The following is a 25,238-nucleotide window of genomic DNA, read 5'->3' on the forward strand; positions in this document are numbered from 1 at the left end:
TGAATTATCCCATTACCCTTTTTTTCTGAAATTACTTCTGAAACTGTTTCAGGAAACCTGTTATAACTCTACTAATGCTAATGGAAATATATTCATTTGCAGCAGCTTAAGATCCAGCTCATCATTTTTTAATAGAAACCATTCCTACATGGAATTCACCACCTGAATATTACAGAAGCATGTTAATGCCAAGGACTTAAAATAGCAATTAAATAAAAGTGTTTTTCAAAGTCTTAGGTATAAAAGCCTTAAAATTCAAGGATATCCATAAATAGAAGAAAATGAAATAATATCTCTGATCTATTCCTACTTACCTCCTGAAATACCTGAAAAATTGCCAGTTTTAATGGGGGGTAGGAATGCATTTTAGACTCAATCATGTTATAAACATGTTCCATCATGTTATGAGATGTTTTTTCTCCTACTTCCCTCTTGCAAATAACTGAAACTTTAAATTTTATTTTCACACTATAAAGTTAACTAACTATGATATAGCTTTAAAAAAATTAAAGAGACACTAAGGCAAGTAGAGTTTGGCTGAATGGAAAAATTAAGTTCCTGATGTTCAGAGATGAACAATTGTTACACAGATGATTCCAAGAAACAAATTTCTGCTTATGATAATCTAAATATAAATTACAGATTGATATTCACTTGAACACAGCAGCATCAATTTCTTATGTGGGCAACTGCTGGTTTGCACTGCCATTTATTGATTAAATGCTCAATATAGCATTCACAGTCATTAGAAAAAATCACACCTTGTCCCTTTACTCTATGGAAAAAAACCTTAATTTTTTGTTTGTAGTACAGGACATGAGAGCATCTTTTTCAAAGCAGATTATTCCTATTAAGCCTTTTCATGAACTTGTGGGTTTGTCCAGAGTCTTTATGGGAATGTGACATTCCTGTTTAATATTTTTCTGTGAAGAACATTAAAATGAAATTTTGGCTGGGGCTTTATTAACCTATCTAACAAAAATCAGCTGGTCAGTAGGCTTACCTGGGAATTGACCTCTTCTGAGACTGATATCTCTCCTTTTTCAACCTCACTGAACTGCTGAGCTACTATGAAGTAGCTCTTTTTTTTTTTTTTGTCTGTTTTGTTTTCCCCAAAACATTTGGCAGCTATAGTTTTCATTTCAATGTCAAATGACTACCAACCAAACCTCATGCTTTCTGTCCCACAGAACTGTTGTTTTCTGACCAATGCTGCCTGTCATAATCACAATAGAATCCTATGGTGATTATTAGAACAACTTTTGGAGCTATAGGATAGATTATTTGACAACAGGTCTACTCAGTTTCGGTTATTGTATGGTACAAATGAAGATCAGTATGAAAAATTCTGAATTGTAGCCAGTCTACATACTTTTTCCTCACAGGACCTACGACAAGAAAGAAGAACAACCTTTTAAGCTATGTCCGCTTTTAAAAATCTACCTGTAGTTTGAGACTGTCTATAACTGATTGACTGGGGGGAAAAAAAATACAATAATAAATAACACAAGATTAACAAAAGTGGAGTATATTCATTTAAAGTTTTTTTGCAATGGGAATCTGTAAAAATTTGGGTCTGGGGTAAAATAAAAGTAATCACTAGTTGAAGCTGCACACCTCAAATTAAAAAAAAAATATAATTTTGGGCCCTGGGACACCATAGTGTCTTATTCTTACACTGTTTTTTTCTTCTGCCCTAAGCTTTGATTCAAAGGAATTGACTGACAAACAGATTGTCCTCCAAAGTATCTTTATTAACACCTTGGTGGAGAGGACACAGGGTTAACTCCACAAATGTACCTCTGCTTTTTCACATTTTCGGTGGGCTTATACAGCAATTCTTTCATAGATGTCATACACTCTTACATTTTTGTGGTTAGTAGCTGATAAACTAAATGGTTAAGCACACATTACAATAGCATTTTATTTTACTTAAGTGTAAGCCATATTTTTTGGCTTTCTTGTTAACACTTGCCTACGTGCCTAAAAGGAACAGTTAGTTACCTATCTGTTCCTCCAAGCTTGCTTATGTATTTTTGAAGCAACAGTTAGTTAACTATCTGTCTCTCTTACAAGAGCGGTTCCCTATTCGCAGCTAGCAGTTTTGAATATTCGGTTTTCTAATTTGCTAAGTCACACTAAACCAGACCTGCTTATGCTTATCACAGTTACAATATAAAGTTGACAATTCTTCGTCTCAGTTTCCATGAATACCTTTGCAGGTATGTAAAACCTGTTGACTCTGACAGGATTATCAATGAAGCATGAAGTTATTCATAAGTGTACATAGCTAATGGCAGCAGTTATACAAGGGTTACCCACTCTATGTTATTATGTTTCAGCCACAATTTTGAGATCAGTATGGACCATGAATGGACCACAAGGGAGAATCAGAGGGCACAGAGCAAAATTGGTAGCAGCCCAGTTGTCTGCGTATCTTACCTGAAGACTAAAACCAGATGTGATATCACAAGACATCTCAGAAATCTACTTAATTCTTCAAAGGTGTTTCAGATGCAGTTTTGCTGCAATCTGCTGTTCTCTCTTTAGGTTCACCATCGTGCTGCAACATGATTTAGGGCCTAACCTTGCTGTTACAGATGTTAGTTCACAGATGAGGGTAACTACTGGTAGGACAGAGAAGGAAAGCTCCTCAGGGCAGGGATCTTGTTTTTACAGCAGAATTTTAAGCTCTTAGTACATTATAAATTATGATATGAAGAATACTGCAAGCCACAACCTCAAAAACCTATCTAAGGATGCCTTGGTAGAAGCAGAGTAAGGAATGTAAAGTGTCATTAAGAGTGAGTCAACATGCGCAGTCAGTGCTACAGGAATGACTGCTACACAGTCCAACTGCTCACAGTCACGGGCTAAACTCCGCTGTTGGCAGAAACTCACACGAAAACCAAGCTTTTGGTAACCAACTGCAGATCCACGAGGAGCGAGCGGGCTCTCTGGCCACGCACAGGCCCTCGGCTTGGAGAGCCGGCACGCAGCGGCTCAAGCCATGTCCACCCGAGGCACCTTCCAGCCCTGTCCCCGTGGCTGTGCAGGGAGAGCTGCTCCGAAGGGCTCAGGAGGCGCGGGCCGCGGGTCCCGCCGTCCCGCCGCCTGCGGGCACACGGTGCGGGCCGACACCAGGTGCGGGAGCTGCCGCAGCAGCTGCAGGCAGGGCCGGGCGGTCGTTCCCCCGGCGACAGCAGGCAGCTCCCGAGATGCCCTCTCCGGGCTCCTCCGGCCCGAACAGACCCTGCTGATTTCCTGCCAAATCCGCTCTTTTCTCCCCCATGGACGGACTTCAGCTTTGGCCGCGAAACCCCGAGATTCCGAGTCCTTTCTTCCCCGCTTACTTTCCCTCAGGGCCATCAACAAACACGCTCACCCCTCCCGAAATGTTTCCAGCCTCAAAACTTAGCAACCGTGTCCCCCGCCTCCCGCGGCGGACTCCCGTCGCTTGTCCCTCGCCTCCTGCCCCCCTCCCGCCCCGCTCCGCTGCTGCCGCCGGCCCCAGCAGCTGTCAAAGGCAGCCCGGGCCAGCGTGCACTTACCCCGGAGCACAGCGGGGACCGAACTGCCCATGAGGACCCAGAGGGAAAGGCGCAGCAGCAGCCGCCGCAGGCTCCTCGGCAGCCGGGGAGTCATCGCGGAGCCGGATCGGCACGGCCGGCGAGCCGCGGGCGGGGCGCGGGGGAGGCGAGGAGGCCGCGGCGGCGGTGGCGGGGCCGGCGGGGAGCGGGGTTGCGCGGCTCCGCTGCTCGGGACCGCGGGTGACTCACTGAAAACTTCACTTCGGCGCTGCAGGGGAAACAGGAAATCTTAAACTTCGCAAACAGCTGGGCAGGACTTTCTTACTCTTACAGTAGTTCCTTCTCCCCCTTCCCACAGTCACCCCCTCCCCTGCGCTCGCCCTTTTTCTTTTTTCATTTTTTTTTTTTTTTTTTCAGTTAACATGAAACCTCACCCAGTTTGATGTCAATCATCTGCTGGAGGCCAGCCCCTCTCAGGTCTGGCTCTCCCACCAGAAGCGCGTCGGGGCCAGCCCCGACGTGCAGCCCGGATCCCTGCGCCTGCCTCCCTCTGAGGCGGGGACCGGCCACAGCCACCCGCCCGCGCTGCCGGGCCCCGGAGCTGCACCGGGGCTGGGGACAAGGCTCAAGGTCGAGAGGAAACGGCCAGCTCGGAGGGCTCCTTCTCCCTACCAGTTGAAAGAAGACCCAGTCATATCATTTGGGGCACGGGGACTTTCCAGAGCTCCTGCTGGCATCCGTATCCCTGATCTTAACGATGCTGCTGCAGCCGGTTTCCCCCTCTGCGGAACTGGAATCGGAAAGAAGGACGTAATCCCCAGATGAACTAAAGCAGGGAGCAGGGGAGGTTGAAGTTAGGGTAATAGTAGGAAACCTTCACACAGACTAGCTGGGCACTCAGCTTGCAGATGTTGAAGCTGGCTGGAGCAACTTGTCAGCTGCTTCTTATTTTGCACTTACCCCCAAATGGGCTGGATGTGCAATACGTGGTCTCAAATGCTGTGTATGTGACACAGATTAAGTTCTTTTCCAGCCCTCCCCAAAGCAGTTTTTACCAGAGATTTTGCCTTCTCCAGGAACAAAAAATTGCACCTGTGATTCAGGAGTAGGACCACACTGATGATGCCAGCTTTGTATAGCCCAGTCAGAGATTATAAGAACCATTAGATTTTCAATCTGAATAAGTCTTGAGCTTTCTGCCAGTATAAATCCAGCCATTGCATAGCCAGCAGGTAGTCTTGAGACTCATTTTTGGCTCACAGTCTCCCTTCCTCTCTAAGTTAAATGGCTGAGTATTGATGGAAGGGCGAACTGATGCACATGGGGATAATTTGAAGGTGTTCATTGGAACTGAGGTGGTTCGCTTTTGTCTCGGCTACAGCACTAGAGATACAGATCTGGATATTTCAGAAAATGGCCTAAGGCCTCAGGGAAATATATGTAATCATGCTCTGACTGTCCCAGATCAACTCTGCCTGAATTTGGAGATGTTTGCATAAAGAATTTAATTGGCCTATAACAGACGTAAAAAAAAAAAAGTGATTTTATGTAAATTGAGTTTTAAAAACTCCCTAAATGCATATTTTCACCATGCCATCTCAGTTGATGGTGTAAAGTCTCATAAAACTCTCCAAGAGCATTTTCCTCTCCCTCACCCTCTTTAAATACAGTCAAGATTCACTCAAGCACAGTCTCTACCTTCCAGAGGTAAGAAAAATTTTGGACTCCCTTTGAGCACAGACTGGAGTGTTCTTATCAGTTCCTGTGCACTAGCTCTGTGCTTGACTGTGTTTTCAGTATCCACTTAAACAAAAGCATTTCTCAACCCCTGTTAGTATATAAGGAGTGCTGTACATTGCTGTCTCCTTGTAGCTGTCAAGCTACAGGTGCCAAAGAGCTGCTGTTTGCTTAGAAAGTTGGCTGTGTACACTGAAATTTCCTATTAGTTTTTAGTGACGAACTTCCAACATGAAAAAGAAGTTTAAAAGCCAATAAATACAGATTTAATGCTACTATTCAAACCTGTCACAATCCAGGCGTGACTTGGCAAGCTGGCCTTTGCCTCACTTGCATTTCTCTCCCTCACATGAGTTCCACGGCTCTTCTCCCGGATGGGCACATTCTAAAAAGTCTCATCTAGAGTCTGGCACTAGGATAGGCGCTTGCAGGAGATAGAGACCTCGGGAAGGGCTATACTCAGGTCTCCAACAGTCTCACACCCTTGAGTGCAGCATGGCATCACAGCTCCTCTCTCTCACATGAGGTAAAATGGCACCTGTTACCCAGTAAGTGAGGAGTCTATGACAAATGGACTTCAGAAGTATGATATTTCAATGTAAACATTGCTTTTATTTTCACAAATACATCATGCAGTGAGGACTGTGCTACAACTGCACTTTGGATGTTCAAAGAACCCATGAGAGTGCTATGTGCTACTAGAAAGTTTTTGGGTGGAAGGAAGGTAGATATCCTCAGTGGAGGAGTACTGACTTTGTCACCTATAGCCTGCGTGGAAATTGAAGTAACCCTGATTTGGTTCACAGATTTGTCCCAGACAGGCTTATTAGTAAAATCGCATGTTCTACCTTTGAATATTATAAGTCTCCCTATTAGGGCCCAAATGCAGCTTAATCAGGATTTCCTGGACAACCAAAATATATAAAATAAGACTAAGCTGGTCATTTCTTTCCATTTCCTTGTTCATAGTTCCCAGTTCCCTATTTGCAGATAGCAGTTTATTACTTACTTCTAGATTGAAACTCCGAGCATTCAACCTCAGTTGAATACCTGACTGAGGTAGAGAAACAGCCCCCTTTGAAGAGGAGCAGATTAAAGACCTAAATAATCAACTCCAGCCTGACAGGATAAGAAAGGGGAAGCTAATTTCAGTTCCTCACTCAGAAAAGCAAAATATTGAAACACAGAATATTATATATTCTTTCTTAGCCTTAGAAGGTTATACCCAGAACACAAACAGTCTGGTACCTCTTGAATCTCAGGGCTTCCTAGTGAAGACAAACTAAGTACTTCTTGCTGTAGCTTTAGGTACAGCTTTTAAAATAGTCCATAAAAACTACTGAGTATAAATTATCTCTCTTTGTTATTACAACAATTTTTTAGCTTTCAGTATAGTACTTTTGTCAAAATCCCATGAGAACTACAGCATTATTCTCATAGAAGGACACTTTCAACCTTCTACAAAACTTGCAGTGGTACTAAAAACTGCTGTTTCACTTAACATACACTCAAAACCATTCTACACACAGTCAAGAACTGCTAATGCATTCAATAAAGCAATTCTTTTGATTAGTTTATTAACTTCAGTGATGTTTTGTTTAAGAATCCCAGAACAAGATAATTCTGAGACCCACTGACTCAGAATTAGGCTTATACTGTTTTACTAACATAATATAATATTCATGCCTATATAAAGCTTATATATGTGATGTAGGGTGAAGACATCTCACCTTACTTCGGCTGTCTAAAAGTTAGCCTTGGAGTGAAGTTCCAAGAGATGATTGAGACAACCCACCACCTTTCCTGCCATCTAAAGGAGCAGTCTCATTTTTTTGGCTGTAATGGGATAGTCCCAGATCAGGTTCAAGAAGGAAAGGTTGGAGGACAAATGCTGAATGAACAGAACTGTCATTATGGTCACAGCAGGCTATTAGATCAACTACATTCCCTCAGTCATCCCAAGGATGGAAAGGAGTCCAGATATTTTAAAAATCTTCTAGACACATGAGCTGATGATAGAGAGCAGAGTTAGCCCAGACATCTACATTTTAGGTATTTGATGTTAGATGACATAAATCCGAAAGAAAATGCTCTTTGAATCGTATACATCATATAAAGTAAGCTACAAGATGCTTTACTGACTGGCGATCATTGGAGCTACTTCCTGTGATATTTGTTTGGAATGACACAAGGCAATCAGATACATAGTATGTTAATATTACCTTGACAAAACTATTAATGACAAAACTGGACTAAGTAGTTTGACCCACATAAAAGCGCTGATGACTCTGAATAAGTTTTGTCATAACTACTTTCAAGATAAAATAGGAAATCTGCTTGAAAAATTGACACATCCCTTTTCAATGTTTTTGGTATGATACAGTTCGGGTTTTGTTTCGAAGCAGACAACTAGTTTTGAAGGTTTTTTTTGTTCTCTCCATGTTACATGTTTTTTAAAAAAGGACATGGGAACAACATACAACACTTTAATTTCACTGCAGTGAAAGTTTATCTTTTAGGGAAATTTTGGCATTTCAGTTCAAATCAAAGTCAAATTTTGTAAGCCTGTATCATTTGAAACTCAAAACCTCTGTTCCCTGCAGCCCTTTGTTCACAAAACTAACATTTGCCTGCTAATTTTCAAATTGAGGGTGCTTGGCATGAAGTAGTGACCTTTCAGCATTCTTGATAAAAGCTATGCCTGTCATGTGTCCACTGTGAAACTGTTTTGCCTTGCATCGTATTTCTCTCTTAATTTAGGTTATCATAGAGTGCAGAATTATAGCTACACTTAAATGCAGTTTTCTTCTTTTGCATAATCACTGGTTTTAACTTGTTAATAATGATTTGCACCATTATGAGAACAAAAGCACCCTCAAGCAAGGGCATTTCAAAAGGTTGCATTTGTTGTAAAATATTTTGAAAAACTCATAAAAAGTGTTTGGACTTAACACAGCATTATGCTTATCTCACAGATATAATCAAATTAAAACATCTGTTGTGTGTAATCATCTGTCAGAAGCAGGAAATCAGCTCGTTATCAACTCCTGCATACATCAGAGGCAACAAGAATAATGTTATCTTCAAGATTTATCTTAGTAAAGCTTTCTGTACAAACCTCCTGAGTGACACTTAGCAAAATAAAAGTTTGAAATATTATTCTAATTAGCACTAGACTCTCAGGGCACTGCTCTTCACATGATCTCTGACTTTTAACTATAATGCAAATCAGCCATCTTTAAGCTTCACCAAACTGACTTGTTCTGTGTTTACTGTGCATGTAAAAATACCCCCCAACAGTGAAAGCAGAAGTACATTGGTGCCAGAGGAGATATCCTTCCACAGTGCTTCTGGCAGGAAGGACCACTAATCTCAGCACACAACCTTTTAAAGGAAAACTTCCATTCTATTTTTTTCAAAAGCAAAGGACATTTGGAGACTTTATACTGTCTTCTTCAGCTTCTTGTACTTCTCACTATGGGTATCTGAGCTGGGGGGAAACCTTGCACATCTCCATAAATGTGTTGTATCTTTTGTCTTGAATCTTTTACGTGTACGAAGAACTAGTAAAATTAAGTCTAGATGATGTGGCATTTTTAAAAGACATGGAAGCAAATTATTACAGATATACTATGAAGATAATTTAAATTACTCAAAAATATGGTTACCCATGGAACCTGTCTCCATTACCACATAATTTGTAGTATTCATTATCATCAAAGCTTGTTTTTATAGGCTCTTCATTGGAAAGAATTTGAACATTGGATGCCAAGCCTCAGAAAATATCTGAAACTATCAAAGAACTTCAGTAGTATAACAGAGGCCCTTCTGTTTCATTTTTCCCACAGGAACAGAAGGGAGTTGTGAATCTATGATAGAGTATATCCCTAGATCTAATCTGAAGGAATCTCAATACTTCAACCACAAAGCCCCAGAACTGAGGAAAATATCCTCCCACCCCACCAAGCAGAAGATCATGTCTGTGTTATTCAGGAATGCAGCACACTGATGATGTTAAACTGGCTCGTTTGACCGGATCTTTAAACAAATTTATTTGTAATACCACAGCTGTTCCTCTCAGAAAGGAAATTCATGGTTCTATAATTTTTATCTGCAAGGCAACTTTATGGTCTGTGGTCACAGGAGGTGGCTACTGTGCTTTAGAGGTCAGAAGCAAGCAGTTTAGGAGGATCCAGAATGCCTTGGGAGTTGGATGTTGTTCCAACAGTGCTGACCCTGTAAGAAATGAGCTAACTGTGGTTTCCAAATAATTTAGCTGATAAAATTCACTTTTGTTATTTTCCTCCTCTCTGACTAAGACCTTCATCAAACTAGCCTGTGAACCTCCCTTTTGGTTTGTACAGACACAGTCTCCCACATCTTCCAGTTGGTGTAACATCTCAGTTGGAAGATGCTTCCCATGCAATCCTACCAGCCCTGAATGTTGGGAAGCCATTTCCCTTCACAACTCAGGCCAGACTTGCTACCATCAATAGTTTCAATTCCTGGCTGTAGCAGTCTAGTACAGAGCAGTGCAAATTACATACTCCTCACCTGAAACTCTCAGGTGTGAAGGATTCCTACTCCATCCCGTAAGTGTGGACAAACCCTGGGGGCATTAAAGACCTCTGCAAGGATCAGGGAGAGATTGTTAATTCACAGCTTCAGTGATATTCACTGCTCCTTGCATCACTAGAACAGTATAGGGACTATTAGAGGAAAAACTTTAGTGCAATTTGCACCCATTTTGTTACCTTTTTTTCAATATTAAAGTGTTAAAAGTTGTCCTTCACTGAGAATTAGATGCTTTGAAGCTAATAAAAGATGCAAGACTGACTCCACTGTCTATGAAGAAAGAGCACATGCATTTTCTGTCAATTTGGCAATTCTGGAGTGTCAATTTCCTAAGTTCTATGCCCAGATACTGACTTCAGTGAGGGAACAAATGCACACTGCTGGTTCAAAGTCGTTTTTTCCTCCCATAGAAAGATGTATAACATTTCTTGCTCAACTTTGCCCTGTCTGTAAGAATATTTTTATGTATCTGGTGACCTATGGCTGGAGAAAGTGATTTGGTAATTCTCCTGCCTATCACAAATTGAGGTACAATTGAGAATGATGAAGGATGAGAGTGTGAGTGAATATTTTGGTGTCTCTTCACATGCTTTGAAGTATAGATAAAGACACATCTTGTCCAGTGCTACTATAGTTTGGTCTCTGAACCATGCAGTAATTGCAACCCTGCTGTCCTGAAGGATGTCTGCCCATCTAATATTAAAAGAATGCTTAGAAATTGAGGAATGTGTAGACTTTATGGTGGGGTAAACACGACAGCCAGGCAGCAGGGTGGGATGTACAGAGAAGTGTAGTGGTGCTCCTTAGAGAGTGAGAAGATCATGTTGAAGTCAAACCAAATTTTGTGAAGAGCTTTTATAGCACTTGCTATTTGATGCATGCATTTGCTTGCCTTAAGTATTAGCTTGGTTTTCATCTTTTCTTTCTTTGATGATATTTACTGTGTTTCAAAAATAAGAAAAGAACAAAAAATCAACTTCAGTAATCTCCATCACAAATGAAAAATAATGTACAACTGTCTGCATGACATTACTCTTCTATGATTTAAATGTTTTTCCTTTAAAGGGCATGCTGTTCTGAATTAGCGTGTCTTTCTTTTCTTCATTTTGTTTCCTTTTTTTGCCTCTATTCTTTGTTTTCCTTTTTCTTATTTCCCCTATTCTCTATTACATCTTTCTTTCTTTTCTTTCAGTTTATTTGTTATGAGTGTTTTAGTCTGTCCCCATTGACTTTTCCTCTGGGTGTCAATTGCAGACTGCCACTAAAAAATTAATTTTTTAACATCTTTGCTATTAGTGCTATTTCAAGCTATGGTAATGTTAGGCTTAACAAACTGCTTCTTCAGAAGTGTGTTTGTGTGTGCACATTAACGACTCATTCAGAAAAAATCGTGACTATTAGTTTCACAGCTAGCAACCACTACACTCAGTTAATTTATCAGTGGTAAAACTTTTGTGTCTCGTATAGTACCTTGGAGTCAAAGCCCTGAATACAGGGCACAGTGAAGTGGGAGTGGCATAACATACTTCACAGCTCATTTATTTGCCCTGTTAACCACAATGAAGTGTCCCAACTCAGGCTGGTCTCCATTCCTTTACTGCCCAACAATTTCTAGGTATTCTCAGATGTGGCGATAACCTGATATGTAAAGCCCTGGAAAAATACCGTGGCACTGAGGTTCCACTTTTTCTAAGAGTGCAATCACTGATGTGTGGGTGGTGCCGGCAGGGTATAGTTGAACTGGAGTTGGCGTTGCACAGTGGGCTTGACCTCCTGTACAGAACCTGTTTCCACTCCTCTCTGACCTGCTTATGAAGCTTAGTGGCATATTGGGGAGCACAGATCCTATTTTCACTGTAAAAATGTGCTTGATTTGCAGCAAGAACACAAACTGACCCGTGAGAGTGGTGAATGTCTGCTGGTGCTATCCCATAGTTTGCCCATCTGTGAGCTCTTCCATCCTTTATGGGTACTGGATCATTTTCTCAGATGAGTGCTGCGCTGTGATCAGACTTGCTTGGCACATTATGCTGGAAGATTCAGAGGGTACAAAGGTAGATAAGGCTGATTTATGCACCAAGATCCAGATTACCAGAGCCTATGCTGACTGCATTGAAGACCTACCTTCCACGTAACTAAATGGGAAGCTAAAACACCAGCAGACTTTTACCATAACCCAGACTTGTAGCAGGATGTTTCAGTCTCAGAGCATCTCTTTTCTGTCCTGCCTTTCCCTCTGCCATCAGTGCATTATCTCACCTGCTCTTTTACTCCTTTCAGTTCCTGAGTCCTTGTTCACAGTCTCCCCACAACTATTTCTAGCCTTCTCTGAGTTCCTGTCAGCTGCCACAGCCTGCTCAGCCCACTCAGCACAACGTGTGGCTCACTGGACAGCAGCCCCCGGGGCTGGCAGGGTTTGACATACTTGCTTTGTGTTGTTGTACCCTTCAAAGATATGCTGGGGTATGTGTCCCAGCCCATCTCTGTGCCTCTTGTGGAAGACTTTACTTGTTATTTCCTGTAAAGTTTCTTAAATCCAATAAAGATTCAAGGAAAAAAGTAATCTGAAACACCTATTAGGTCATTGTTTAATTTCTTTCCTTACATAACTGCAGTGGGCAAAAGGATTTAAAAGGCAAACATGATTTTTAGCTCTTTTATACTGTGATAAAAGTTTGCTGCTACCATAGTCATATATTGTCAATAATCATTGACAAGAGGCTTTTCATCACGGACTTTCTGCCTAGAAAATTGTGGAGTAAATGCTGTCTTGGACTCTCTAAGAACTGGGATATCTAGCTGCTGCTTATTGATCAGTTTTGATATTGTTCATCCTCTTGGGTGTTGGTGAGAACAATAAGAATCTGTCAAAGAATGAATTTACACAGACAGTTCAAATATTGTTCCTTCTCTATCCCACACCAAGGCAGACATGGCTGTCAGCCCAATCATTTAGAACACAGGCTCCAAAAAACTTCAGTCACACAGAACATCTTCTGAAAGTCACAATTCCTTCCACGTGCCGTGACAAATGGTGTCAGCTGTAGTAGTATTGCATGATTTTTAGAGCACAGAGCCAAGCTTTGGTGACTTCCTCTTTTCTGCTCACTGTACACCCATGTCAAGGCAAAGGAAGCTATGCCTTTGAAGGGGTTTTGTTGGTGACAAGAAGGCAGGCAGGTCATGGAGGTGATGAAGGGAGCAACGTACTATTTTGCCTTTTCTACATAGACGTGTAGACCTCTGTCTTACTGAATTGCAAGCCAAATAAACATAACTCATAATCTTCCACTGGAGTAATCACTAGAGAAACATAAGTCTTTTTTTTTCCGTGGTAATTTTTGCAAAAATCTTTTATGTTTTGCAGTGGAATAAATGACTTAAGGTACAAATTATCACAGTTGCATTATTTGTGACACCAGCCTACTCTTCAGCTTTAAAAGTTTTCTAAGAATTACAGAAAACCCAATGATTCTTATAGATGAAGAGATACACCACTCCCTGTGAAGTGCTCAAAGATTCTCAGCTGGAATGTATCGTGTGGGAAAAGATGCTTGGGAAACACAGGTAAATTTCTTTTCTCACAGTGAACATTACGACCTAAAAAAAATTGTTGCTTTGCTTACAGCACTTAGAAGATGTTTAAACAAGAAAGTATATTTATTCTTATTTCTGTTGTTTACTTTTGTGTGTGGCACATGAAGGGGACAAATTGGGGGATAACTCATACCTCTGTGGATGTATTTTCTCCTGTGCAATATAGAAGTAATAATTACTACCCCACAGTGTGGATAAGATTTATCTGTTGGGGTATATAAGCCAGATTTTGCTTTCTAGGTGTAAAACACCATAAATGATATATGTACTTTATAACTCTAGTATGTTTTCTTCTACATTGCCTTTCAGGTGCAAACACCGTTCTCTTTACAGTCTTCGTGTTGATGGCTCTTAACCAGACATCTGCAGTATCAAATGCAATTCATCTAAGGCATGCTGACATTACCACTTACTGCTTGTAGCTCAGTACCAGTCATAGACTGGCAACGTGAGCTTCCAGGTGTGAAAGAAGTGGTGACAACTGAGAACTGCAGGTGCTGATTGAGTGTGTAAGTCAATATGCAATAAGCAGGAACCAGTGTGAACTTTGGTTTCAAAGCCTAACAAGTATTTTGCAAAGGTTGCATTTGCAGCCCTAGACAGGAATTAGAGGTTGTTTTGCAGCACCCACAGAATAACCTTCTGCTGTTGCTCTACAAAGGATGCACACTACTTTCAGCTTTTGCAAACCAGTTTACCACAGAGACTGCTTTGTGGGCTCCCTGCTGCCGTGCTGGTGCTATTGTACACAGGCAGCTAGGCTGCTCAGAGCACACAGCTGGTAGGGGGCTTGCTGCCTCCTTCCACAGCAGGCAGCCATTTCTGGCCTTCATCTACACCATTAGGAGATGGACCCCAAGTTGTAAAGTCTGAATCTGGCTTGAAACACAGTTTTCTTCAGCATTCACAGGAGATCTTATCCTTGGTTTGGGCTTCCTCCTTTCAAATCAAAGACCAGCTGCAAAACTTGTCTTTCAGCAAAAACTTCCTCAAAGCTTTGGGGTCTGGGGTTGTAGTTTTGGTTTAGATCCATTTCTAGCTGTTTTTGAAAATTCTGCATGTAGAAATTTAAGGCCAGACGTTTTTCTCATTGAAGTCAGTAGGGTCTTGCTTTCTTGACATTGATTTAAAAAAAGCACTTAGATTTGTAGAAATCTCCATTTTGTGATATCAGTTTATTACATTAGATTCATGGCCATCTCTATTTAGGATTAACTCAGGATACATGTCCAAAAGAAAGTCCTTGTTTAGCTTGACCTCATACATTCTAATAGTTGCTTTTGGGGTGATGGGTTGTCTCCTCTAGAAATTTAGTGCCGAGATGAGAGCGGATCACCAAGCCATCACAAGGCAATGATTTTTATGTTTCTGCCATTATGTAAAACTCAAGTTGGACCCCAGAAGATGAGAGCTGGTGGTGCACTGAATGGCTCAGAACACCTGTTGTCCAGAGGAAAGGACAGCACTGCAAGCAGAGTACAGCACTTCCCAGGCTCACACAGGAGTTTTTAGAAGAGTTTTTGCTCTTAGCTCTATGTTGGAAAGAGTTTTTGCAGACATCTTGCTCTAGGAAAAAGAGTCTTCCTAAAGCGTATGTTATTAGTTATCTTTGTTTGTTTGTTTGTAAAATTAAAATTGAATGGGTTCTGCTCACTGAGCAGCACAGAAACAGCAGTTGGCTTGAAATGAAGTGAGCTCAACTTGAAAAAACCCTCAGCTTCTGATACATGTTAGGCAATTTCCTGGTAAAAGTGTGATAAAGATTATTTGTATAAACAGTTGCTTCTCCAGCCATGTAGAAAGAAATGCTATTAATAGCAGGGGGTGGCTGTGGTCACAGTTAAGCAGTTCTCTGTGACCTTAGGTTACTAGCCTAGCACTCCTCCACAACACTGCAGGTTGTTCCTGGGCTGTTGTCAGCCTCTGAAACACATCAGCGGTCTCTGTTCTGTCTCTGTGTGAAAGTTCGTTGTGTTGGATGAAGGAAGTCTTCATACATCTGAATTTCATTTCAGAGGCCCGATAATGACAGCTGTTTTTTAAGTGCTTAGAAAAGCAGCCAGAGCAAAAAGACTCTATCAGATGTTAGAGATCAGAACAGAGCCCTAGGAAAATTTGCAGTTGCAGCAGCACCTGTCATGTCAAACTACTATGCTGTTAGGCTGTGTAAAGAAGGAAAGAAGAATAAATTCCTGTTGTTACTTATGGTCACATCTCAGTTCTGTTCCTGCTCTTATCAGATGAGTGTAGGCAAGAGATTAAGATTTCAATATACAAAAAAATGGTTGTGCAAGGAATAAGCTACTAAGGGACCATGTTGCTGGAAAATTAGACCCTTAGAATGCTTTCACATTTTTAAAAGGGGCAGGAAGCATTTTTTATGGGGTCAGCTTCACAGTACAACAGTGTCATGAAACTCACATAACTGTGAGATGCTTCCCAGCACTGGAACTTGGGCAGAGAAGTACCTGCATAAAGTGTTACCAAGGTCACATTTTTAATTCTTTCCACATGTCAGCTTTTCTATAAACAGAAATTCCCTAGCACTGTACCATAGTGAAATGCTTTGGGCTTTTTTTTCCAGAGAACAGCTTCATTATAATGTCTGCATAAATGATGTAAATATTTATCACGGTACATGAGGACCTGTGTGACTGTCTTTGACATTCAAGGGACTAGTATATTTACTGTCTAGATGAATCAGACCTTACTTTAATAAGGGAATAATTGAATTTCATAGAAAACCATGATGGTGAATTGTTACCTCAAGAGAAACAACAGCACACCCCTTCCAAAGCCATCAGAATAGGCCTCTGGACAACCCACCAGCACCACATGGCAGAGGGAGAGGTGAGCCCCATTTGAGTCAGTGAATCTTGTCCTTCAGGTCTACATTGCCTTTTCCTGGACAGTTAGTGTCTCTACCATTTTCTACAGGAAAAAAATTACTCAAGCTGATGGCAATGCTTCTGTATGAATATGCATACAATTAACGGGAAGATCTTTCTCTACCTTAAAATCGAAAGAAAAAAAAATGATTCTGAAGTTGTGTGAGCTGCTGGATATTTGGACACAAGCTGATATTTAGCTCATTTTCTTTCACAAACCACACCTTGTCCAGCCTTTTACATAGTATGACTTCTCCTTCTTGTACAGTACCTTCCAAATGTGCTTGAAGACTCTTAGTATGTATCATTTCTTTCAGTAAATAAGTTCAGGCAAAAAAATCTACAGTGGAATTGTTTTAATTAAATAGTTGTTGAAGAGATTGCCAAGGGAATTGAGGGGGAAAGTGCCACCCTTTTTAACTGGGTGGAAAGATGTTCTTGGAGAGTTATGTGCTGGGAATTCATTTGTATCGTAATATATTGGCACTGTACAATATTTTGTTTGATTGCTGTGGCAGCAAACTTAGCTACAATGGTTTCACAGAGAGATTAAAGCAAGGTAAGCAATTTTTACTGTGGAAAATTACTAAAAAATGCCTTACTAGTGACAATAAGCAGCTCTTCAGGGAGTACCAGTTTACACACAGATTAGCAGAGTTAGCAGGAGTTTTTGCAACAGTGCCACCTGGCCTTCCTTTGGAGGAGGAAAGTGCTGTACATGTCTTGTTCAGGTGGAGCACTGCACCTCTGAGCTGTAGCCAAGAATAAAATATAGGCAGTAAAATTCAAAGATGTCCAACCTTCTTCCTTGAACAAACCATGACATTCTCTGAGGTTCTTGACTTGTAATCAGAATCAATTAAATTAAATCGGTGAGAGAGATCTGTGGATTTCTTTACCTTTGCTAATGTTGATCTACCTTGGACAATCAGGATTCAATGTGAATCATCTGGAAAGGGTGAAGGCATTAGTACTCCTTTAGCTCACCTAATAAGGTGCTGCTTTTAATACTTCAGCAAAATAGTAAACCTTTTCCTGGGAACTATAACTATTTTACTGCTATTTACTCTGAATGCTTTTATAATTTCCAATGTAACTGTTCCTAAAATGCTTAAGTCTTACTGGATAGGAAGAACTCGTGCTGGAAGAATAAGCAATTCATGTTGCTCAGTTGATCAGGAATGTTGTTTTTCTTCAGTGTGAGCTATAGTCATCGAATCCATGTATTCATTTTTGTGACACCCCTGAGAAATTACTCCTCTGTGTTTCTACTCCACAAAGGAAGGAAAACAGGGAAGCAGCAAATATAGCAGCTTTCCCTGAACTGAGGAAGTTGCACAAGAAACATTCTTTATGATTTCCCTAAGAGGATCTGTTGGATAAACCAGTTTAGTTCCTTATTCCCCAGGAGTTCTCCTTATTCATGACATTAGAAAGGACTAAGATTTGGTGAAGAATTTTTAGAAAATCTAAAGATATACTCATTGTCTAAGCTTTGAAAGGGAACAGCATTGCATTCCCTCAGCACACTCCCTTAAAATATTTTTAAAATACTTAGAGTTTTCACAAGCGTTTATCTTGCTGGTTTTACTGCCACTCCTCTTCCTCCTGTACACCCCATTTTGCCCCTAAAATGATCAAATGAAAGAATAATTAGAAAAACACTAAAGTTTAATTTCAGACTGCCCTGATAAATCTTCTCCAGATTAGAGTAACAATAATAAAAAAAGAATATAATCTTCAAAATAATGCAAATTTCTCGTTAAAGAAAACTTGCAATTTATTTTTTTCATTAACTTTTTGGGCTTTAGAAGCACTGGCAATAACTGTGGCGACTGTTATTACTATCCTGTTACAGAGAACACAGTAGCTTTTGTGGCAGGGTTCAAAAACTGATCAGAACAGCTGGTGATGGAAAGAATGACATAGGTAACTGTAAAAAAGTTGCCACATTAGCTTGTTTTTCTTGTTGAAGTTTTCCACATACAATAAAAATTATCTTATGTAGATGAAAATTATAGCCAGTGATAGATTTGAAGAACTTAGAAACCCTTGGAACTGCCCTATGTTTCCACCTGCAGAGACTAAGGAGAGTGGCATTTCCTTGTTCTCATCAGCTTTCTCATCAGTTATTAGTGTTAACTGTTTCAAAAACACACAAATGAGATAAGGACATTTTTGTACAATAGCTATTGCACAAAAACAAATGTAAGTACAATGAAAGTACATCTATAACCCTTTTGGATGACAAAAGGGTTGTAGTCTTACAAGGCTGGATGAATGGCGAGGGACAGAATGACGTGCCCATGTTCATACATTAGCTGTATTGCAGCAGGGTCCTATGTCTCTACAGAAGGCTGGTGATGGGGGAGAGTTTTCTTTACTAAGTAAAATGTAAAATTAAAATGGATTATTTGAGTTAAACCAATGCTGTGTCTCCATGGACACTGTTAGACAGCTTTACTCCTAGCATGTGTTACCATAGATCAACTAAGGTGGGAAGTCACCTTCACAAGTAGGAGATGGCTATCTAGAATAAGACTGAGATGTGTCCATTAATTATGCTCATCTGGAAAAAATACCAGAAAAAAAAAATCATATGTAATAAAAGACCAGAAACCTAAAGACATGCCTCCAAAATGACATACTTTCTTTTAAAAATTGGAAGGATGACAGATCATTTGGAAAAAACATTGTCCAGATGGTGATAGATTCTGTATTTCTTGATGTCTTCAGATTGAGGAAATGTGTTGCAACTAAATACAAGTTACTGGACTGCTTCAGAATTAAAAAAAAAAATTGATCAGACTAAATTAATTAATAGTCTTTTCTGGCCATAAATTCCAGGAATCTTTGAAACAGAATAGTAGGAAAAGTGTGGGCAGAAGCTCTATCTGTCTAGCTCCAGCTGCTTCTTTTCATTGGCTGTGGGTTCAGGAAAGAAAAATACTCTAATCCATGGCTACTAGGAGAGTGAGAATCTATAGCTTTCTTGTTTTGTCTTTCTCTCTGAGCTTCTCTGCCATTTGCACCAGGCTCTTTCTACATGTATAAATTTGTGTTTCTTTTGGAAATTCCTCCATGAGTGGCAGGAAGGAAGAGCCATGGCTTCAGCTTCATGGAGTCTGTGTTGGGGAAAACATCCCTGCCTTCACTCTGACAGAAATGTAGACATTTATGCTGAAGTATTTGTGTAAATGTTATTAATTAACCTCATACCAAATGCCTTGTCCAAACTCTGTGGGCTGCCCACTCTCCCCAGCAATAATCACTATGAATGGCTCCTACAAGTAACACCTGTGTTGGATGTGCCTGCCTGTCTATCTACCCAGCTTTCCTACAAGAATGTCAGTTTGGAATTATCATTTCTCTTATTCTTGCAATTGTGCCATACATGAGGTAGAGCAAACCACTCATTTCTTTATGGAATCACAGAATAGCCCAGGCTAGAAGTGACCTCAAAAGATCATCTAGCCCAACTCACTGAAAGCACAGAACCAAAAGGCAGGCTCTATTCCCAAAACACTGACAGTCATAATAAATACCTATTTTCTACCAGCCTTTATTTCTTCTAATTTGTGAACTAGTTGCATTCATCAGGTGTAGAGTTTAGGCAGTGAGGTTGTCCCAAAGCATAGCAAGACATGTGTATGTCTCTTAGCCATCAATGAATGCAGCTAGAACAGTGATGGAAAGAGAAACTGGGGGAGAGCTTGATAGACACACAACTGCCCTCTTGCTATACAAACAACCAATGCAACAACTCTTGACTGGTGTGAGTGAGCTTTTAATCTTCTTTCCCATAGAAATCTGTGTTAGCCACAGATTTACAACTGGCTTTGTGCCATATGAGTTTCAGTCAAGTCTGTATCTCGGTTTAATTTGAAGCAGTTCCCTAATTCCCAACTGGTGCTTCACAACTTAGGCTCAAGTACATCTCCAAAATCTGAGTCTGGTCCATACAGTCTGGTAAAACATTTGGCCATTGACCTCTTAGATCTACAAGATATTCTAAAATAAAAAGGTTGTAGGCAAGCCAGTTTGCCTATGAATTTTTCTTGTGATAGGGGTGATTAATATTTTGAAAACCAAAGGCATTTTTGCTATGCAGTTTACTTACGCTTGCATGCATTTTGGCCTCAGTGTAGTAACAGTCTGCGTATCCTCATTTCCATCTAAGATTTCTCTGTCAACCCTTACTGTCCTGCTTTTCCAAAAAAAAATGTGCATTTTGATAGAGTATTGCTTCCACTTTAGTTTACTTTTATTCACATTCTTTGCAATCGTATGAAAACCACTCTCTCTGCAGTGGTTTAACCTGTACTCCCTTGTATTTAGTCACTTGTCAAAATAAACCTAAATATTAAACTATTTCACTGCTTTAGAAGCAAATTCTAAATACTACATCCTTCCACTCTCCTGTGTTTTCATTCTAAATGAAACTGTTGCTTTACTTGATTAATTCCAACATTTTTGTTATCACATCAGAAATACAATATCCTAATGACCTCAAATTGAGTTTGAAGCAACAGAGAACTTCTCAATATTTAAGCAGAAACAAATTGTATTCCACAGATAGCTAAGTGAATAAGCCACATGAACTGACTTGTGTACTCAGAAGGTCTCACTCATGGAACATCAGAATTCAAATTGTTTTAAAACCCGGAGTACTTGAAAACCTTTATGGCCTCCCTTGAAATAAAAGTAACAAGGAAGTTGGAAAGAGCCTGAAGATAAAAAAATGAGCTATTAAGACTTAAATCCTAAACAGAACAAGGTCCTATCTGAATTTCTTCCACAGGACATCAAAAGCAATAATAAAGTCCTTGGTTGTCTCTGCATATGGCCTGTGGGATCAACAATCACTAATTTATGGAGTGTTCTTTTGGGGTTTGGTTTGTTCAGGGTTTATTTTGTTTGGTTGGTTTTTTTTCGTGGGGGAAAGGAGGAAGGGATTATGGAATAAAACCAGCTGTTGAATTGTGTCATATGTGGAAATAAACTCCTCCCCTCCCCCACCCAATCACATAGGGAAAACTTTAATATTTCATCAAGATATTTAGAATCCAACAGAGCATTCCACAGCAGGATTACCTTGGCAAGAGGTGCAGCCATCTCAAAGCAAAAACAGATTCATGCTGCAAATGGTTCTCAAGCATTTTTTTCTGACCCCCCTGATCTAAAGCACATCAGAGGTATGCAGCTGCCTCTGACGTTTCTTCAGTTACTTTGAAAATTATGACCGAGGCTGTAAACAGGTACTGAGAGAAGGCGGAAGCCTGCTGAGGGACTTCAGTTCAGACATATGGTGCTCAAAGCACCTCACACTATGGAAAAAGTCAGCAGTTAACTTCTGGATCTATTCACAGATTTCAGATTCCACTCCTGTAACAGGAGTTCAGGGTGGAGGTGACAACTGCATGAATCACTGGGACGACATGTCCATCTACAAGGAAATGACTGAGTTTCCTAGTGAGCTGCAGGTGAGAGAAAGTATTTCTGGGAATTGCTGCAAATTTGGTCATCCATGTCTAATGAGGAGTTGGCCAAAATTTTGATAAATAAGGGCTATATATCTTTGAGGAAAGGTGGTGACAATGTTTTGGCCAACTCTTCAAAGTGTTTTGCCTTTCAGGCAGACACACTTTGATCTTGCCTGGATTCAGTCTGAGCTGACTGTGTTTCATCTACGTAGTTCCTATTAGGCATTTTAGAATGGTATAAGTGATAGTGGTTGCATTGTTCAACAATGAGTGTACAGGAAGACAAAGAAGACGAGGTAAGTTTGGGTGGATATGGCAACTGTGAGGTAACTTACATTAAGGCAGAATTCTCTTTAGGTATTTCAGTAATACCTTAGCAAAATGAGTAGTCTTGCCATGTACTCTGAAACTTAGCAAAAGGTGCCATCCCGCATCTCCTTGTAGGAGCTCATCTGGCAAGACTGAACTGAATTGGGCTAATGGGGATCAACTGGCACACCCTCCTAGTGTAGACCTTTTGTATAATGCCTCATGACACAAGGTACATCAGAAGACTCCCTTTACTTTGGCATAGCTATGCCTAACCTGTGTTGCTGGTAGGTTATTAACATGCTGTGCTGGTTATATGAACAGTCCTATATAAATATGTATGCAAATTACTGCAGTATGACTTTGTCATTCAGAGGGGCTGAACATCTCAGATAAATGACCACATTTTAAAAAGCCACAGAACTCATACAGGAACTAGAAAGAAGTTTCCAAACTGAATAAACTAAAACTCACTTTGATGCCAGTGAGAGCAATAGGAATCTTGAACAATTTGTGACTGAGATAGCCCAAAGGAACTGAGCTCCAAGAACATATCTCTGCACAGGGCTGCTAAATCTTTCCAGAATACATCCTTTATTGCTGCAGCCTCACCCTTTGGTATGGCAAAATCACCATGAGACGCCTTTAGCTATTTATATATGATATTAATGAAACCAGTGGATTCTCAGATTGCAAATCTGAAACTGCCATCTGCTCAGTGTTCCTGCTTTCTGAGTGCTTGTGTGCTCTTCTTTGATTCTACCTAACACATAATTCTTGCTGCGGTTGAAGTCTAGAGGGCTTTATTGTTAAGGGTGGCCATGGAGAAAGTACCTGCAGAAGATGGTAAATTGAGCAACCATAGTGCAAAGATGCATCATAATAAATCAAAGAAGAAAATCAAGGCTTAAGAACAACAAAACATATGCTGGTCAATTTTCCTCTGTGTTATACTATTGCCAAGAGGATGAAATACATGTGAAATATGTAATGCTGTTATGTGAAATACATATAACAGCATTCAAGAGTGCTGAATAAATTCTTGCTTTGCTTTAGCTGTAGAATTAAAAACTGAAAATAATGTCCCTTTTGTGTGAGGAAAAATGCTCTGATTTGGAACAGTTCAAGAAAATCTGCTCAAACTTAAACTATTCAAAAAGACAGAGAGCAAGTCACTGAAGAATTTGTCCCTAAAATCACTATGCTGATTGCACTTGCCTTCTACATCATTTTCTCTTCCTGCAGTTCATCCATAGTCTTCAAACTTGCTGTGCCAGGATAATCAGAGTTTCCTTCCCAAGAAACTGCTCATTTCACAGTGCATGCAAGCAGTATGCTCTGTGAGACTTAGGAATATGCTGAAAAAAGCAAGCTGTCCATTCAGCTGAAAATGGTGGGCTGAAAGTTCATCAGTGGCTGCTGTGCACTTGGAAGTTTCCCTTCTGTCTTTGCTTCACAACACAGCCTGAAATTATTGGATTCAAATGGGTGTCCATACTTTATGTATTGTTAAAGAACAGTTTAATACTTAAAGCTGAGGCATCCAAACCCTAAGACAAAGAGCTCTACTTTTTTTTTTTTATGGATAGATTTTTTCCAATATCAGATAATATAAACTACGAACTACAACCGTACTGTATCAGTAATTTTTTTTACTTGTTGTTTAATACATATATAGGTAAGAAAGAAAAGGAGATGGGTGGGATTGGACAGTTGATTGGGACTTTAAAACATCTGTTACATTTCCAGAATTCCTTTCCTGGTAAGACTTTGAAATGTCACAGCTGCTGCCCTTTTGCTTGCATGATTATTTCTCCAGCTGTGTGGAAATGCTGCAAAACCATTTTGTGACCTGTCACAGAAAATATTTTGACTCAACAATCAATAACATAGAAGTTCCTGCTGAATGATATTATGTAACTCTGGTGTTAGAGTGGATAAAAAAATATTGTTGATTCTTAATCATTGTATTTGGAGCTGAGGTGTTTAGAATGCATTTTCCCAGCAAAGTTGCATTCTGTGTCCTTTTAAGGTTTAGAACTTGGTTCTTCATATCTCCTCTATGCTTTAAACCCCAAGTTAAAGAAGGGGTTACCAGGCAGTTAAGGGGGAGACTTTATCCTTCACTGGAGACTTTGTACTACGTACAGGGATAAAACCCCTGCAAATCAGAAAGAATTTTTTTGAGCAATAGACTTTAGAAGTGGTTACCCAATACCTGAGAAAATGAAGATGGACAAGAGGGAAAAGTAATCTAAGAGAGCTGTGAGGCTGGAAAATTCTGGGAAAGCACTACAGGGAAGTTATTCCTATTGCTTTATAAATGTTTCCCCTGGTGGTTCTGTGTTCTTTTGCAAAATGTCTCAGTTATCAAACCCTGCAAAGAGACACAATTTTGCCTTTTCTCAGACAGGGCTGACCTACTGCTGGCTACCTGACAAACTGGGCAGATGCTCTGATAGCAAGTGGTTGCTGAGCTGCCAAGGCCAGCGGTCTGCAGCAAAATGAGGGACAAAAGGAGGCTCACTTCACCTTCCTACTTTGCTGTGAGAGGTTGCTCAGAGCCCTGTCCAACCTCACCTTGAACAATTCTAGGGATGGGACATCCACAGATTCTTGAGCAACCTGTTCCAGTGTCTCATCACTCTCACAAAAAAGAATTTCGTCCTAACATCTAGTCGAAACATACTGTTTTTCAGTTCAAAGCCGTTCTCCCTTGTCCTGTCACAACACGCCCTTGTGAATAGTCTCTCTCCATCTTTCTTGTAGTGTTCCTCCAAGTACTGAAAGGTCACAATTAGGTTACCCCAAGGCCTTCTCTTCTCCAGGCTGAACAAAACCAACCTCTTAACCCTTTCCTCAGAGGAGAGTTGCTTCATCCCTCTAATCATCTTGGTGGTCCTGCTCTGGACTGCTCCAACAGGTTGATGTCCTTCCTGTGTTAGGGACCCCGGAGCTGGATGCAGCACTCCAGGTAGAGTCTCATCAGAGAGGAGATCAGACAGGGACAGAATCATCTTCCTTGACTTGCTGGCAATGCTGCTTTTCATACAAGTGGCTTTCTGGGCTGCAAGTGCACATTGCCAGCTCAGGTCCAGTCTCTCACCCATCAGCACCTC

General features: G+C 40.5%; 1 protein-coding gene across 1 annotated transcript in view; it reads right to left on the minus strand.

Moving 5' to 3' along the window:
• TGFBR2 (transforming growth factor beta receptor 2) overlaps nt 1-3,743 on the minus strand; it is a 59,070-nt gene extending 55,327 nt beyond the window's left edge. The window contains exon 1 of the mRNA XM_032705790.1: nt 3,552-3,743. Within this exon, the coding sequence (XP_032561681.1) occupies nt 3,552-3,645 (94 nt within the window). The 5' untranslated portion in view covers nt 3,646-3,743. The remainder of the gene's footprint in view (nt 1-3,551) is intronic.
• Between the last annotated feature and the right edge of the window lie 21,495 nt (nt 3,744-25,238).

This window comes from Chiroxiphia lanceolata, chromosome 1 (assembly GCF_009829145.1).
Source record: "Chiroxiphia lanceolata isolate bChiLan1 chromosome 1, bChiLan1.pri, whole genome shotgun sequence".
NCBI lineage: Eukaryota > Metazoa > Chordata > Aves > Passeriformes > Pipridae > Chiroxiphia > Chiroxiphia lanceolata.